The 16,522-nt window shown below is 40.9% G+C and overlaps 1 protein-coding gene across 1 annotated transcript; it reads left to right on the forward strand.

Moving 5' to 3' along the window:
• Nucleotides 1-425: 425 nt before the first annotated feature.
• Nucleotides 426-10,457, forward strand: LOC122547029 (calpain-2 catalytic subunit-like). Its single transcript, XM_043685625.1, has 7 exons — nt 426-618; nt 2,473-2,642; nt 3,168-3,179; nt 3,764-3,975; nt 5,251-5,293; nt 6,262-6,321; nt 10,371-10,457. The coding sequence occupies exons 1-7, from the start codon at nt 459-461 to the stop codon at nt 10,434-10,436; spliced, it is 723 nt and encodes a 240-aa protein (XP_043541560.1). The 5' UTR covers nt 426-458; the 3' UTR covers nt 10,437-10,457.
• Nucleotides 10,458-16,522: the final 6,065 nt, after the last annotated feature.

Here is a 16,522-nt window from a genome sequence, read left to right on the forward strand (position 1 = left end):
GAGTTAACATTTCAGGTCCAGTGATTTTTCTTCAGAGTTCTGAAGAAGGGTTATTGGCCCCAAAGCATTAAATCTGATTTCTATCCACATATACTGCCAGACCTGCTATGTTTTTCCAGCAATTTCTGTTTCTCTTTCTGATTATCAGCACCTGCAGTTCTTCTGGGTTTTTTTTTGTTCAACATTGAAGGATATTATTAAAATAAGGGGAATAAAAAGATATAGGAATAGAAGAAAGGCTGACCTTAAAGGTAGGACTAATACTACTGGGTACACACCCAATTGGAGTAGGATTTTGAAATGCCTGTTTTTATATTGTAATTCCTATGTAGATATAATTCTAATTTGATTAAAGACAGAAGTGAAGGAAAACTATTTGTTGAAGATAGGTGTTTTTTGGTCCACATTTCTCTGTAAATTTTTGTCGGCTCTGCCCTCATTCCCAATCTCCTTCCAGGATGTCATTTACTGACTTTCTCCGAAATTTCTCCCGAGTGGAAATATGCAACCTTACTCCTGACACTCTTAGCAGTGACACAGTTCACAAATGGAGCATGACGACATTTAATGGGAGTTGGAGGGCTGGATCTACTGCAGGAGGATGTCGAAATTACCCAAGTATGAAATTTCAATTTCTCTCTCTCACCCATGGCACTGTCTTTTCTGTTCAATCTATCACATTAAGCAACTTAATAAATGAACGAAGATCATATTGGCACTCAGTTAAGTGAACATCAACAGGCTTTATTAAATATAATTGTGTTTACATCAGAGAGAATAGGAGAGAACATCTGAGACCTTACACAGTCTGCTTCAGGTTCCATCATGTTCTACTCCGTTATGACATTACTGCTGACATAATCGCTAATCTTGCATCTTCTCCACCTATGCAGTTTATTAACATGCAGTTTGACAAGAGATTCTTTTGACTTTGCACTGAAGATACTTCAGTAACAAGAAAGTTTAATTTTCCCTGAGTGGCTGCTCCTTCAAGATCAGATAATACTGCTTTACATCTTCCTTCTTTGCCAAATCTGTACTGATCAGTCTATAGTATTACAGTTCAATATATTTTTCAAATAGCTTTATGATCTCTTGTATCCACCTTTCCACTAGTAATTACAACATTTTCATACAAATAACCAAATTCTATCAAAATCTAATGTTACTTTCCTTTACATATTCTGTGGTTTTTCGGTTTTTTAATTTGGGTGCCTATTTGCACACTGTAGGGATTCTAATATAAAGTGTGATTAATACCTGTGGTAAAATATAATATTATATATGTTATTTGTCTGTTTCTAAACAGTAATAAACAAGCCATCTGTTTTGACCTGCGAGAATAATGTGCATGGTGTTATGATCTCAACTGGTGTTGTTACTGGACAAATCCGATCCCTGATTGAAATCTGGCTTGATAGATCATAGTTTGATTTCTGCTGTTTTAACAAAATTGTCTTTCACTGTAACATGCAATACAATGGATTTAAGTTTAACAATAAAACAGAAGTTTATTGCAGAAAAACAAGATATAATAGAGTAAACCAAACTATTTACATATAATGCAAATGTAGAGGTTTCAAAATAGGTAGTAAAATACAATCCATTAATACCCACAGCATCCTTTTACAGTACTCACGGCGGTTAAAATTTCCTTCTCTATCACATCTATAGCGTTTAACATAACTGATGCTTCAATTCCTGGTCCTGAGAATCTGATATCCTCTTCCTTGAATCTTCGTTCAACTGACCTTAAACTTTCTCAGCTTCAACTAACCCCCTTCAGGACCTTCAACAGACATTTCTGGAACTTCGAAGTCAAGCATGTAACCTATTTCTTAACAGCTTGAAACTGTCTCCCTTTTTCAGGAGAAACTGTTTTACACATCCAGCTTCAACTAAGGTTTCTACAAACTCAAACCAGAAGGACTTGGCAAGATTTGGGCATTTCCCCTAAACCAACAATAAAAAAAGCACAAAGCCTGATCCTTCTAAATGAAACCTTATGAACAACAATCTCTTTTCTCTGTTGACTAGTTAAAACTTTCCCAATGTAAATAAATTCTCATTAATCTGCAGGAACTATACCTGTCTCTTTTTATTTAAACAAACTATAGCCTCAGAAAGCCTTACAAATTAATCATTTAACTCCTTCATACACACAGACCAAATCCCACATGTCACTAGCAGTGTTCTTTCTAAGCTTGTGAATGCATGCAGCCACTCTGATACTCTGTACACAGCATTCAGCATTGGCACATTGATTGCAGTACTGACCTCCAGTTCTGGAAGTCTCAGCCATGCACTGACCTTGTCCCACACAGCCAGTAAGAACATTAGAGGGAATGCTGGTCATCAGTTCAAGATCCAAACTCTAAAATAAATGATGCTATATAAATCTCACACACTACATCACAAGCAGCATCTATTACTGAAAGACTGATCTTGCTCAGAACTGGTTTCCATTTATAGGAACATTTTGGACAAATCCTCAATTTAAAATCCAGCTGGATGAAGCAGATGATGATCCTACAGATGACGATGATAAATGTAGCTTTCTGGTTGGTGTGATTCAAAAGAATCGTAGAAAGCAAAGAAAAATGGGTGAAGACATGCATACCATAGGCTTCGCTATCTATGAGGTAGGTTTAAGGAGCTTCATTACTTGTTTTGATCATGTAAAATAAGTTAACAGGTAAAAAATAAGTAACAGTTCCTGTCATGCTGATTTACATATGGCTTTTCAGACATTTGGTGAAAAGAAATAGAAATCAATATTATAAACCTAATGTTGCAGATCATTGAGACTGTCAAGACAGTACTTCACTGAAATATTATCTTTCCCTTAGTTAGAAGTTGGGACAGTCTCTGCAGAGTATATGGCTCTGTCTTCACACTCTCTTGTATGAAAATATTGGCAGCCACCAATGCAAATCTTCTTAGATTGCTCTGTACCAAAGCTTTATCACCATAAAATCTCATTTTGGGGCACAGACATTATTAGTTCTGTCATTACAGAATTTGTGAAATGTTCGTATAAGTTTAATTGTTGGTATAGCACTTAAACACATGACTTCAGTTCAGCTCAAAAATTTTTAAACTTTGCATAAATTGTAAATGCCTTATAAAACCCTTTGGACTTATGTTCTTCTTTCTTAACTTCACAGGTCCCTGACGAGGTGCGTATAAATAAGATCCGGATTACAACATTAATTAGATTTTTAGAAGACGGTAGTATTTTCATAGCTTTTAATATTGCACTGAATATCATCCAATTAATCTTCAAGCAAAAAAAGAACAAAGCCTGCAGATGTTGGAAGTCAGAAACACAAGCAGAAAATGCTGGGAAAACTCAGCTGATCCGGCAACGTCTGCGGAGAGAAAGCAACATTTACATTTTGGGTTCAGTGACCCTTCTTCAGAAGTGAAGAAGTTGAACTCCTAGAATTTCTTTTCACAACAGACAGTTACATTTTGGGAGAGTATCCTCCTGGTACAGTGGATCACCTTATTGATCTGATCAGTATATACATTTACTTCTTGTCTGATTTTTCTTTTCCCTTTGATTATCCTGACCAAAACCACATGCTGAAGAAGAGTTTTAACAGTGAAGTCAGTGCAGAGCTGGAATATATTCTGTTTATTTGTTGCTTTCCTGATAACAGCGCTAAGATTGCAAATATACAGAAAGATTGTGATAACATTTCAAAAGTATGGCAAAATCAGAAACAAGTTAATGTCATTTTCTTTTGTTTATCCATAGTATAAAGATCAAACTAATATTCAGCTGAGGAGAGATTTTTTCATGACGCATGCAGCCAGTGCAAGATCAGAAACCTTCATCAATCTGCGAGAAGTCATGAACCGTCTTGCTCTTGAACCTGGACAGTATCTCATTGTACCATCCACTTTTGAGCCACATAAGAATGGAGATTTTGCAATTCGTGTGTTTACAGAGAAACAAACTGATCTACAGTGAGTATAAACAACACAAACTCAGATATGAGCAAATGCTGTGAAAGGCCATGATACTTTTAAAGCAAGCATTCTCAGTCAAGCGTGTCTAGGACTGTCAAAAGCTGCTGCCAGTCATCAGTTATGACATTTATGGAAATACGGTGAAAACTCACTACATTTATGATGTTGGATCAAGACCAAATCTCTGTCCTCTTGGTCTCTTCTCCATGAAATTAAATGACGTGTGTTAATAATATGTGGAGAGTTTAGAGAAGCTGCAATTGCATTTTTAGCGTAAAATAGTTTAAGGGATGTTTTAATGTTCAAAGCTTGGGTGGGTTTTGATATAGTCATGGGGAAAAAACATTTTTTGCTGGCAGAAAGGTCAGCACACAAATGACAAAGTTTTTAGACAATTGGCAAAGGAACCAGATGGGAGACAAAGTTTCTTTTTATGCAGTGAGCTATTACGTTATCATCTGGAATATGTAATGCCTGAAGTAAAAGCAGAAACAGATTCAGCAGTATCTTTTCTCTCAAAATTGGAAGTGTACTTGAAAGGGAAAGTTTTCATGGCTGTGAGGGAAGAGCTGAGGTAGAACTAATTGGATGTCTTTTTGAATGAGCGTCCTTTTGTGCCATTTGATTATAAGTAATATTATGATTAATTTCCCAGCATTCATCCTTCAGAAGAAAATAGTTCTATATGAAAACTCTGCACATGTTCTGCAAACCATTTTTCTACTTTTTGTCTGAATTTAAGATTCCAAGTCGGTGCATAGAAAAATACTTTAATTCTATCCTAAACATATATAAATTCCATGCAAATAATTAATTTGGTCTTCACAAAAATATGTTGGAAGCATTAAATCAACCTCTCCCAATCTCTATGGTCTGCAATTGGTAAAATCTGAACCATGCAGGTGAGGAAGGTGCCAGTTTTGATTTCTGGTCTATGTTAGTCATTCTCAACCAGGAGGCATGATACTTTATCTCTATCCCACAGTAGAGTAAGCTTGGCAAGGTTTCCCTCTTGATTGCTGTCTTGAGTCCTGTGTTAGAAAGACTGCGTACTAATCTAATGAGGGATTGAGCTCGTTTATAATGCACATCATGGTAAAATAACCTGGAGGCAGTAGCTAGCCAGACAGGCCCATGAAGAATATCCCAACATGTGTCAATGCATTTCATTCAGAAATGGGATTCTATACATTTAATTGCAATGTACTCAGGATATATGGAACACAGCTGAAATATTCATTGCAAGTAATATGCATCGTCTTTCTATTACAGAGTTATAGATGTTGAGGTTGATGCAAAACTGGAAGATGAAGAGGTATGTGTGACTATAATTGTCTTTTTTTCAGGTGTTATAGGATCAGTTGTGATTGTTTGTCCTCAATGTCAAAAACATCGTTATGAAATACCACCATTTCTCCTAACTCTTACTAACATTCTCGCTGTCCTGACTGGTATAAAATCTGACATCTATAAGGCCACCTATTTCCTGATTTTTTTTATAGGGTCCTTCTGCCTCTGTAAATGCCTGGCTGCTGGTTTGTGCCATGTAACTACTTGAACTTAGTGTCTGGGTACTGTCTGCTGCCACTCTGAATGCTAAGAATCCCAACAGGTTTATAAGATGACTGATTGAAGGGTGGGGTACAATTGGAGAACTAGATAGAATAGCCTGAAGAGGGAAGTTTGATTCAAAAAAATCTGTAAAGGTCATGATCAAAATTTATTTTACTTTAGTCAGACTGCAACTTGAGTTCTGTCAACTATAATCTCCAGGGCACATGAGGAATGTTGGACTTAGACCCACACTCATTACTTTGTGCAGTGGTACACTGGAACAGATTTTCTGTTTGATCACAGTTTGATATTTTGGTCCCCAAGGATACGTTAAACAGTGACATAGCTGTTTGTTGTTCTGTGCTTCCTTGAAGACTAGTTGAAGCTGTCAGTGGCCATTACAGGGCGCGGCTCTTCACTCCATCTGCTGAGAATTATTAGTGAACTGGCTGGCTTCCCTTACAGAGTAATGACACTGATAAATGGAACCGAGACTCTTCTCTTGCCCTTTGGTTTTGGTTAGGATAGTATATTAATATTTCTGCGCTGGTATTGTATGCTGTTAATACTATGTATCATTCAAAAATACTAGTATGTGAGCTTTTCCATGTTAAATGAGACTGATTCCTGGAAATGAAATGTTTATAGTATTGCCTTATCAATAATTTTTTCTAGTTATTTATGGTTATATGTGCATGTAATTCAATTCTTCTTCAATAATTCCTAAAGGTTGATGAAGACGACATTAGCGAGAGCTTTGAGACTTTGTTTGAACATTTAGCAGGACAGGTGAGAAATTTACATTCACTACTAGAGTTATTCCACATGTCTTTTGAAACTTTACTCTTGTGCTTGCCATTATTCTATTATTTTAATGTTGCCTGTTCTCAAGTAAATTGAGATAAAATATGGACAGTAACTTTACTACCTGGATTACTCTACAGGGAGCTGACATAGCCACGGTAAGCTCAGTGGTGGCCTCCTGTGCTGTGAAAAGTCACTGCCAATAAAATAACAGTGAGCCAGCAAAATATACTTAGCTCTTACCACAGAATCAGAGAGATGTACAACATGGAAACTGACCCTTTGGTCCAACTCGTCCATGCTGACCAGATATCTTAGATAAATCTAGTCCCATTTTCCAGCACTTGGCCCATTTTCCTCTAAACCTTTCCTATTCATATACCCATCCAGATGCCTTTTAAATGTTGTAATTGTGCCAGTCTCCACCACTTCCCCTGACAGCTCATACCATATACACACCACCCTCTGCATTAAAAAGTTGCCTCTTAGGTCCCTTTTATATCTTTCCCTTCTCACCTTAAACCTATGCCCTCTAGTTTTTGACTCCCCCACCCTGGGGAATAGACCTTGTCTATTTAACCTATCCATGCCCCTCATGATTTTATAAACCTCTATAAGGTCACCCCTCAGCCTCCGACGCTCCAGGCCACAGCTGTTCACTTTATACATTAATGATCTGGATGAAGGAACTGGGGGCATTCTGGTGAAGTTTGCCGATGATACGAAGTTAGGTGGACAGGCTGGTAGTACTGAGGAGGTGGAGAGGCTGCAGAAAGATTTAGACAGTTTAGCACAGTGATCCAGGAAATGGATGATGAAATTCAATGTGAGCAAATGCGAGGTCTTGCATGTTGGAAAAAAGAATACAGGCATGGATTATTTTATAAACAGTGAGAAAATTCATAAAGCCAAAGTACAAAGTGAAAGGGAGTGCTAGTCCAGGAATATAAAAGTGGTGATGTGCTTCTGAGGCTTTATAAAGCTTTGGTTAGGCCCCATTTAGAATATTATGTCCAATTTTGGGCCCCACACCTCAGGAAGGACATACTGGCACTGGAGCGTGTTCAGTGGAGATTCACATGGATGATCCCCGGTACGGAAGGCCTAACATACGATGACTCGCCGAGGATCCTGGGATTGTATTCATTATAGTTTAGAAGGTTGAGGAGAGATCTAATAGAAACTTACAAGATAATGCACGGCTTATAAAGGGTGGACATTGGGAATTTGTTTTCATCAGGCGGGGAGACTAGGACCCATGGGCACAGCCTTAGATCGGATATGAGAAGACATTTCTTCAGCCAGAGAGTGGTGGGCCCGTGGAATTCATTGTCACAGAGCACAGGTGAGGCCGGGACGTTAAATGTCTTCAAGGCAGAGATTAATAAATTCTTAATCTCACAAGGAAGTAAGGGCTACGGTGAGAGTGCAGGTAAGTAGAGTTGAAATGCCCATCGGCCACGATTAAATGGCAGCGTGGACTCAATGGGCCAAATGACCTTACTACCACTCCTATGTCCTATGGTCTTATTAACTGGAAAAGTCCTGCCCTGATTTGCATCTCCAAAATGCAGCACCTCACATTTAGCTAAATGAAATTCCATATGTCTCTCCTTGGCCCATTGGCTCATCTGATCATGATCCCACTGTACTCTGAGATAACCTTCTTCACTATCCACTACACCTTCAATTTTGGTGTCATCTGCAAATTTGTGAACTATACCTCCTATGTTCACATCCAAATCATTTATATAAATGACAAAAAGCAGTGGACCCACCATAAATCCACGTGGCACATCACTGGTCACAGGCCTCAAATCTGAAAAGCAACCCTGCACCACCACTCTCTGTCTTCTACCTTCAAGTCAGTTCAGTATCCAAATAGCTAGGTAGGTCTCCCTGTATTCCATGTGATCTAACCTTGCAAACCGGTCTACTATGAGGAACCTTATCGAATGCCTTACTGAAGTCCATATAGATCATGTCCACTGCTCTGCCCTCATCAATCCTCTGTTGCTTCTTCAAAAAAGTTAGTGAGACCTGATTTCCCATGCACAAAGCCTATCCCTAATCAGTCCTTGCCTTTACAAATACATATAAATTCTGTCCCTCAGGATTCCCAACCAATATCTTTGAATGATCCTGTTTTCATTATCTCTTTGCTCTCTTAAGCTCTTCCTGTTATTTTACTACCAAAGCTATATTACCCTCTTAAAGTTTTCAAACCATTTTATTAGTGAAAATACAAACAGCTAAGCTAATATATTTTGGACCATCATAGACATGACTGAGTGAAATTCACACATATGCCTGCAACATTATTTGAGAAGACATCATTGCCTAAGACCCACATGTAAGATGCATCCTGAGATTGACAGAAAATATTTAATTTATTGTGTGCTGATTCCAGAGTGCCAAGTGCATCAGAAAATATGAACATCCATTCCCCACACTCATAACTTCATGAAGTTTACATTGCACGCTTGCCTTCATTGCTCAGTCCTTTGAGTGTAGAAGTTGAGATGTCATGATGAGGTTCTGCAGGACATTGGTAAAGGACTCTTCTAGAATATTGTGCCCAGTTCTGGTTGCCCAGTAATAAGAAGCTGGAGAGGATTCAAAAGAGTTTTTGAATGGATGTTGCCTGATATGGAAGGTTTGAGTTATAAAGAAATGCTGGATAGGCTGGGACTTTATTCACTGGAGTGTAGGAGGTTGAGAAGTGACCTGATAGAAGTTTCTAAAATAGTGGAGTTCATGGTAGTTGTCTTTTCTGTAGGATGATGGATTTCAAGACTTGGAAGCACATTTTTAAGGTGAGAGGAGAGAGATTTAAAAACAACTTAATGGGCAAATTTATTTCATAGAGAGTAGTTCATGTATGGAATGAACTTCCTGAGGAACTGGTGGATAAGCACACATTTGGATAAGTACATGAATAGGAAAGGTTTGGAGGGAAATGCACTAGGAGCAGGCAGGTGGGACTAGTTTAGTTTGGGATTATGTTCAGCTTGGACTGGTTGGACTGAAGAGTCTGTTTCGATGCTGTATGACTATGACTATGACTCTATGATTAAATATAAAGGTGGCAAACCAAAAATAAACACATTTGAAAGGCAAAAAAAAATTAGATAGCAGATCATCAATCCACAATTATTCAAATATGAAACAATTTGTTTAAGTGTATTGCAACTAGATGTAAAGAGGTATGTCAGTAGCAGGAATTTACTGGTTAGCTTGAGGGGTTAGATCAAAATTAAGCTTTTAAAAGAAGTGTAAATAAATTGTACAGGAAAAAGCGCAAAATATTCCAGTATGAATTGAAATGGCAAGGGCCATAGGATAGTCAAAGAAGGTGAATGGCTACATAGGGATAAGAGAGGGCATCTTGAATTTCAGAATAATGGGACAGCAGAAATATTCAAGTAGTTCATCAGATCTTGTAATAATGGAACAGGATTGGCAGATTGCCTGAGGGTGCTTTCAAAGAGCCATTACTAATATTAAATATCGATTGGGAAAATGAAATTCATTCATTGTGTTTTAATATCAAAAAGTCCCCAAATTGGATATTTCCAAAAAAGAATTAAAAAAAAAATAAGAACTGTGCCAAAGAATTCAAGGAAAAAAATTTGTTACGGCTATGTTCAAGAAAGAAGAAAAGGATAAGACAGGAATTATAGGGATTATCACCTCTATAAGCATTACCTTTGAAATGGTAAATCTTCCACTATTTAACTAATTGGAAACGTGATGACATGGATTCAGGATTGTTATTAAAAGAACACAGGGAATATTAATAGAATTGTTTTGAAACAAGTAGAACTAAGGGGTGCTGGGGCAGTGACTGTGACATCAATTGAAAAGAAGTTAGTTAATTATTTGAAAAAAACATGAAAAATATTCAACCCATTATTTTCGTCCACTTGGAAGTAAACATTAGGTTGGTATTACCTGATTTGTTTGAATTTGGGCTGCTTTCCTGCGAAGGGTATGGCACTTGAATTCTGATTTTTTTTTTCTTTCAAAATCAGGATGCAGAAATTTCTTGCTTTGAGCTACAAAGAATACTGAACAGAATTGTGTCTAACCGTAAGTAAAGAAGCATACTACATAAATTTATACCAGTAAATCTGTGCTGATAGATGAATCGAGTTGTTGTAACATAATGCTAACCACGTGCATTCCCCTGATGCTATGGAAGAAAGAACTGAACACTCCTGGTCAGAAAGTCTACTTGCTGATGAGACCAAACATGGACAGATTTGGGGGAAGATTGGAAACAGTTGATGATCTATCACTTGAAGATTGGATTGAGGATGGACAGACAGCTAGTAGTGATGTCCAGTGGCCTCAAAGTGAGCGAGCAGACAGGGTTCAGGGGGGAGCATCTGGATGGGAAAGCCTGTTGGGATATACTGGGAAGTGGTATGGTTGTTCAAAGAAGACTGCAGTGGGGTTTCAGGTACTGACAATGGATTGTGGAACATCAAAAGCCTGACATAGTTAAAGAAGAGCACAAACAACTAAACCGAGGATCTGGACTCTGTATCCTGGAACTGGTAAAGTTGTTAGACTGTGGTGTCCTCATGGATCCCTCCTTAAAGTTTGTGAGAAGATTTGTAGCTCGGGTGCTTGTTGTTGTGGTTCTGTTCGACGAGCTGGGAATTTATGTTGCAGATGTCTCATCCCCTGTCTAGGTGACATCCTCAGTGCTTGGGAGCCTCCTGTGAAGCGCTTCTGTGATCTTTCCTCCGGCATTTGTAGTGGTTTGAATCTGCCGCTTCCGGTTGTCAGTTCCAGCTGTCCGCTGCAGTGGCCGGTATATTGGGTCCAGGTAACATGATTGGCTGTTTCGATAGCGTGAACGTTTAAGGTGTGTGTTGGCTATAACACGATTATATCACCAACTCTTTAAGTGTTGTTTGTATTGTGTGATTTTTGTCTAGCGTGGGGTCACACAGGAACGCAACTATCATGTTCTGGAAGAAACAGCCTGTACTCGAAACAACAACAATACTTTGAACCTTGTTTCTCAATGTTACCAGTTGTTTTTAAGTTTTGTACCTCAGTATCTTCATACCTGAGATGGTGCCGTGTGTGGTGACATTACACACTTGTACTTTTGTACTTGAGCACACATGACAATAAACCTTACATCAAATCAAATCAAAAACCAAATCCACAATAAAACCTACACCAAAGTCTCTTGGTAATAGCAGGCTGAATCCTTCAGCAATATACAGTCAGTGCAGGATACTTTCACAATACAGATTACCAGTCCCAATTACTGCAGAGGAGATTGACAGAGGAGGGAGAGAGGGACCCTATATTTTATTCTTAAACCTGCCCATGTCTCCCTCCACCCCACTCCCAAAGCAATCTGACACTCTCTATCGCTGTAATAGGAAAACAAGCCACTGCCAGTACATCAAGCTTTCACCGAGGGCCAGGGACACAGTCAGAGACCGTGATACCCTACAGGCTGACAGACTACATTTCTGGACTCGATTCTAAACCTCAAACACCCGAAAGTTACACATGAAAGGCATGGATACACCTGGGGAGAAAGAATCAGGTTGAGAAATCCAGAGAGAGAGAGACAGACAAGAGAGAGAATGTAATGGAAAATAGACAAGGTGGCAATAATAAAGAGAGAGAAAAGAGAGGGTGAATGACAGAGAGAGCACAAGTGAGACGAAATGAGGGAGAAAGACAAAGGTTCTGACAAGGAAAGAAATTGGTGATAATTATATGGTGTCAGAGAATGGACAGGTTGGCTGGAAGCTCCATTATAGGGGACATCAGAGTCATAAAGATGTACAGCACGGAAACAAACCCTTCAGTCCAACCCGTCCATGCAGACCAGATATCCCAGCTTAATCTAGTCCAATTTGCCAACACCCGGCCCATATCCCTCCAAATCCTTCCTATTCATATACTCACCCAGATGCCTCTTAAATGTTGTAATTGTACCAGCCTCCACCACATCCTCTGGCAGCTCATTCCATACACGTACCACCCTCTGCGTGAAAAAGTTACCTCTTAGGTCTCTTTTATATCTTTCCCCTCTCACCCTAAACCTCTAGTGAAAGGACACTCATGGCAGTGAAGCCTCTCTGGACTTCCCCGACCCCAGGGAAAACACCTTGTCTATTTATTCTATCCATTCCTCTCATAATTTTGTAAACCTCAATAAGGTCACTCCTCAGCCTCTTTCAAGTTTCACAACATCCTTCCGATAGGAAGGAGACCAGAATTGCACACAATATTCCAACAGTGGCCTAACCAATGTCCTGTACAGCCGCAACATGACCTCCCAACTCCTGTACTCAATACTCTGACCAATTAAGGAAAACATACCAAACGCTGCCTTCACTATCCTATCCACCTGCGACTCTACTTTCAAGGAGCTATGAATCTGCACTCCAAGGTCTCTGTTCAGAAACACTCCCTAGGACCTTACCATTAAGTGTATAAATCCTACCAAGATTTACTTTCCCAAAATGCAGCACCTCGCATTTATCTAAATTAAACTCTATCTGCCACTTCTCAGCCCATTGGCCCATCTGGTCAAGATCCTGTTGTAATCTGAGATAACCTTCTTCGCTGTCCACTACACCTCCAATTTTGGGATCATCTGCAAACTTACTAACTGTACCTCTTGTGCTCACATCCAAATCATTTATATTAATGATGAAAAGTAGAGGGCTCAGCACCGATCCTTGTGGCACTCCACTGGTCACAGGCCTCCAGTCTGAAAAACAACTCTCCACCACCACCCTCTGTCTTCTACCTTTGAGCCAGTTCTGTAACCAAATGGCTAGTTCTCCCTGTATTCCATGAGATCTAACCTTGCTCACCAGTCTCCCATAGGGAACCTTGTCGAATGCCTTAGTGAAGTCCATGTAGATCATGTCCAGTGCTCTGCCCTCACTGGTGGGCAGGGGGAGGGAACGGGGGTTGGAGGGAAGAGCCTGTGTGTGTTTGTCTACCACTTCTCACAGCCACCTGACATTCCAGAGGGGCTTCACCGCTCATGGGTGACCTTTCACTGTTGATAACCCAGGGAAACATGGCAGCCTGACTGGTGCACAGCAAGATCTCACAAGTGCTAGTAAGGACTGCAGATGCTGGAAGTCAGAGTCAGTAGATATGAAGCTGGAAAAGCAGAGTCTCGGATGCTGTCTGACCTGCTGTGCTTTTCCAGCTTCATGTCTATTGACCAAGATCCAGGAGCAGCAGTTCTGTGAATATCCAGACACACCCCGGGCTGCCACTCTTCGCTGGATGAGGGATGCACAGGAAACGAGAGAGCTCCCCCTCGCCCCTCATTCGAAACAGTGGTCTTGGTTGAGGGCAGCCATGACAGTAGGAGACTCCAGCTCTGAGCTGACAGTGGCAAGGTGACAGCTCTGACAGTGCTGTGTGTGCTCTCTACCCTGCGCTGCGTTAGGATGTAATTACTGCTTTTCAAGTGGAGGTGGTGTCGAATCACATTGAGGGAGGATCTCAGTTGCCGGTGACACTGCAGGATCAGTGGGAAGGTTTCTCTAATTGTAACTTCACTCATAACCAGAAGTGTACAGTGAGCTCATAATTTCCCCAAAAAGAGCAAACAAAGGATCTCTTGGTGCTCTGGCAACACAAGGGACTAAAATCTTCACCCCTCCCAGCCCCCACCATCCCAGGCGAGGGAGAGACCTGATTGGATATCTGCGCTTCGCCCCTGGAAGGGAGCTCAGATGCTTTCACATCTCCTGGTCCCTCTGCTCCCTGGTGGGGGGGAGACTGGGATTAAATCACTGGCTAGTTATCCTGAGAGCCAGGCAATCTCTCGGAATGTGGGTTCAAATCCCACCACAGCAACTGGTGGAATTTAACTTCAGCTAATAAGAATCTGGAATTAAAATCACTAATAGTGACTCTGAAACTAGTATCTCCAGTAATACAAACCCACCGGGTTCACTCAGGGAAGACAATTAGTCATCTTTACCTGTCTGGCCTACATGTGACTCCAGACTTACAGCAATATGACTGACTTTTCAATCTAAAGTTGATCTTGCTCTTTGTCTACCTTCTTTGCAGCCGTAACTTTGTTCAATCACCCCAACATTTTCGTATGCAATGATCAAAATTGGAGATGTAGTGGACAGCGAAGTGGGTTACCTCAGATTACAACAGGATCTGGACCAGATGGGCCAATGGGCTGAGAAGTGGCAGATGGAGTTTAATTCAGATCAATGCGAGGTGCTGCATTTTGGGAAATCAAATCTTAGCAGGACTTATACACTTAATGGTAAGGTCCGACGGAGTGTTGCTGAACAAAGAGACCTTGGAGTGCAGGTTCATAGTTCATTGAAAATGGAGTCACAGGTAGATAGGATAGTGAAGAAGGCGTTTGGTATGCTTTCCTTTATTGGTCAGAGTATTGAGTACAGGAGTTGGGAGGTCATGTTGCGGGACATTGGTTAGGCCACTTTTGGAATATTGCGTGCAATTCTGGTCTCCTTCCTATGGGAAAGATGTTGTGAAACCTGAAAGGGTTCAGAAAAGATTTACAAGGATGTTGCCAGGGTTGGAGGATTTGAGCCATAAGGAGAGGTTGAACAGGCTGGGGCTGTCTTCCCTGGAGCATCGGAGGCTGAGGGGTGACCTTATAGAGGTTTACAAAATCATGAGGGGCTTGGATAGGGTAAATAGACAAAGTCTATTCCCTGGGGTCGGGGAGTCCAGAACTAGAGGGCATAGGTTTAGGGTGAGAGGGGAAAGATATAAAAGGGGCGTAAGGGGCAACATGTTCACACAGAGGGTGGTACGTGTATGGAATGAGCTGCCAGAGGATGTGGTGGAGGCTGGTACAATTACAGCATTTAAAAGGCATCTGGATGTGTATATGAATAGGAAGGGTTTGGAGGGCTGTGGGCTGGGTCCTGGCAGGTGGGACTAGATTGAGTTGGGATATCTGGTCAGTGTGGACAGGTTGAACTGAAGGGTCTGTTTCCATACTGTACATCTCTATGACTCTTTGACACTATGTCCTCTGTCCCTATCCTGTCTCACCTCAATGTGAGCCACTGGTCTCCAGTCTGACATTTTAATAGTGTCTCAGCCCCTTCTCGCTGCTGTTCCCCTGCTGAGGCTTTGAAAGACCAATCCCAGTGAGCCCAGCAGCTTTTGTAGCCATGATGGCGTCTGGGGTGGAGGATGGTTGACCCCTGCCCACCTTCCCAGCTGCACTTGCAGAGATGGTCCCTGAATAGCCCTGTTATCTCAAGCAGCCAGCATGTGGGGGGAGGGTATCTGAAAGACATTTCTGTATCCACATAGTCCACCTCAGCAGCTCCTGATACATCTCATTTACCCCTCGATAGAAACGGCCATTGACAGCATATTGTTTATCATTTCAAAACATCATCTTTATCCAAAGTTAAAAATCACACAAAACCAGGTTATAGTCAAACAGGTTTATTTGGAAACACTAGCTCATCAGGTAGGTAGATCATAGGACACAGAGATCCTGCCCCACTACCTGCCTGATGAAGGAGCAGTGCTTTGAAAGCTAGTATTTCCAATTAAACCTGTTGGACTATAACCTGGTGTTGTGCAAGTTTTAACTTTGTCCGCCCCAGTCCAACACCGGCTCCTCCACACCACCCAAAAGCATTTCAGAGTGTAGTCCACTGGATGAATTAATGTTGGCTGTCTCATGACAAATAGGATCTGGGTAACACAGACCACAGCCTTCCTGGAAAAGAAGGTCACGGAAAATGGAACCACCAAAAGCCTCACTTCTCCTATTTTACTGGGAGGAGGAACAGTGGTCAGGGTCTGGGCACAAAGGGTTAACTTTCGACAGAACAAAAAGGCAAGGTTTTAGTTTCAGTTCCGAGGAAGAATGATCGAAATTCGAAACATGAACTCTGTTTCCATCGACACAGACTGTGCCAAAACTGCTGAGTCTCTTCAAACTTTGGGCTGTTATTTCAGTTTTCCAGCATCTGCAATGCTTTACATCAATGATTCATGATATGACTAACAGCACTGACTCCCGGACAGTGCAGCTCTCCCTCAGCACTGACCCCCGGACAGTGCAGCTCTCCCTCAGCACTGACCCTCCGACAGTGCGGCACTTCCTCATCACTGACCCTCCGACAGTGCAGCACTCCCTCAGCACTGACCCTCC

The sequence above is a fragment of the Chiloscyllium plagiosum genome, unplaced genomic scaffold, assembly GCF_004010195.1.
Source record: "Chiloscyllium plagiosum isolate BGI_BamShark_2017 unplaced genomic scaffold, ASM401019v2 scaf_12073, whole genome shotgun sequence".
NCBI lineage: Eukaryota > Metazoa > Chordata > Chondrichthyes > Orectolobiformes > Hemiscylliidae > Chiloscyllium > Chiloscyllium plagiosum.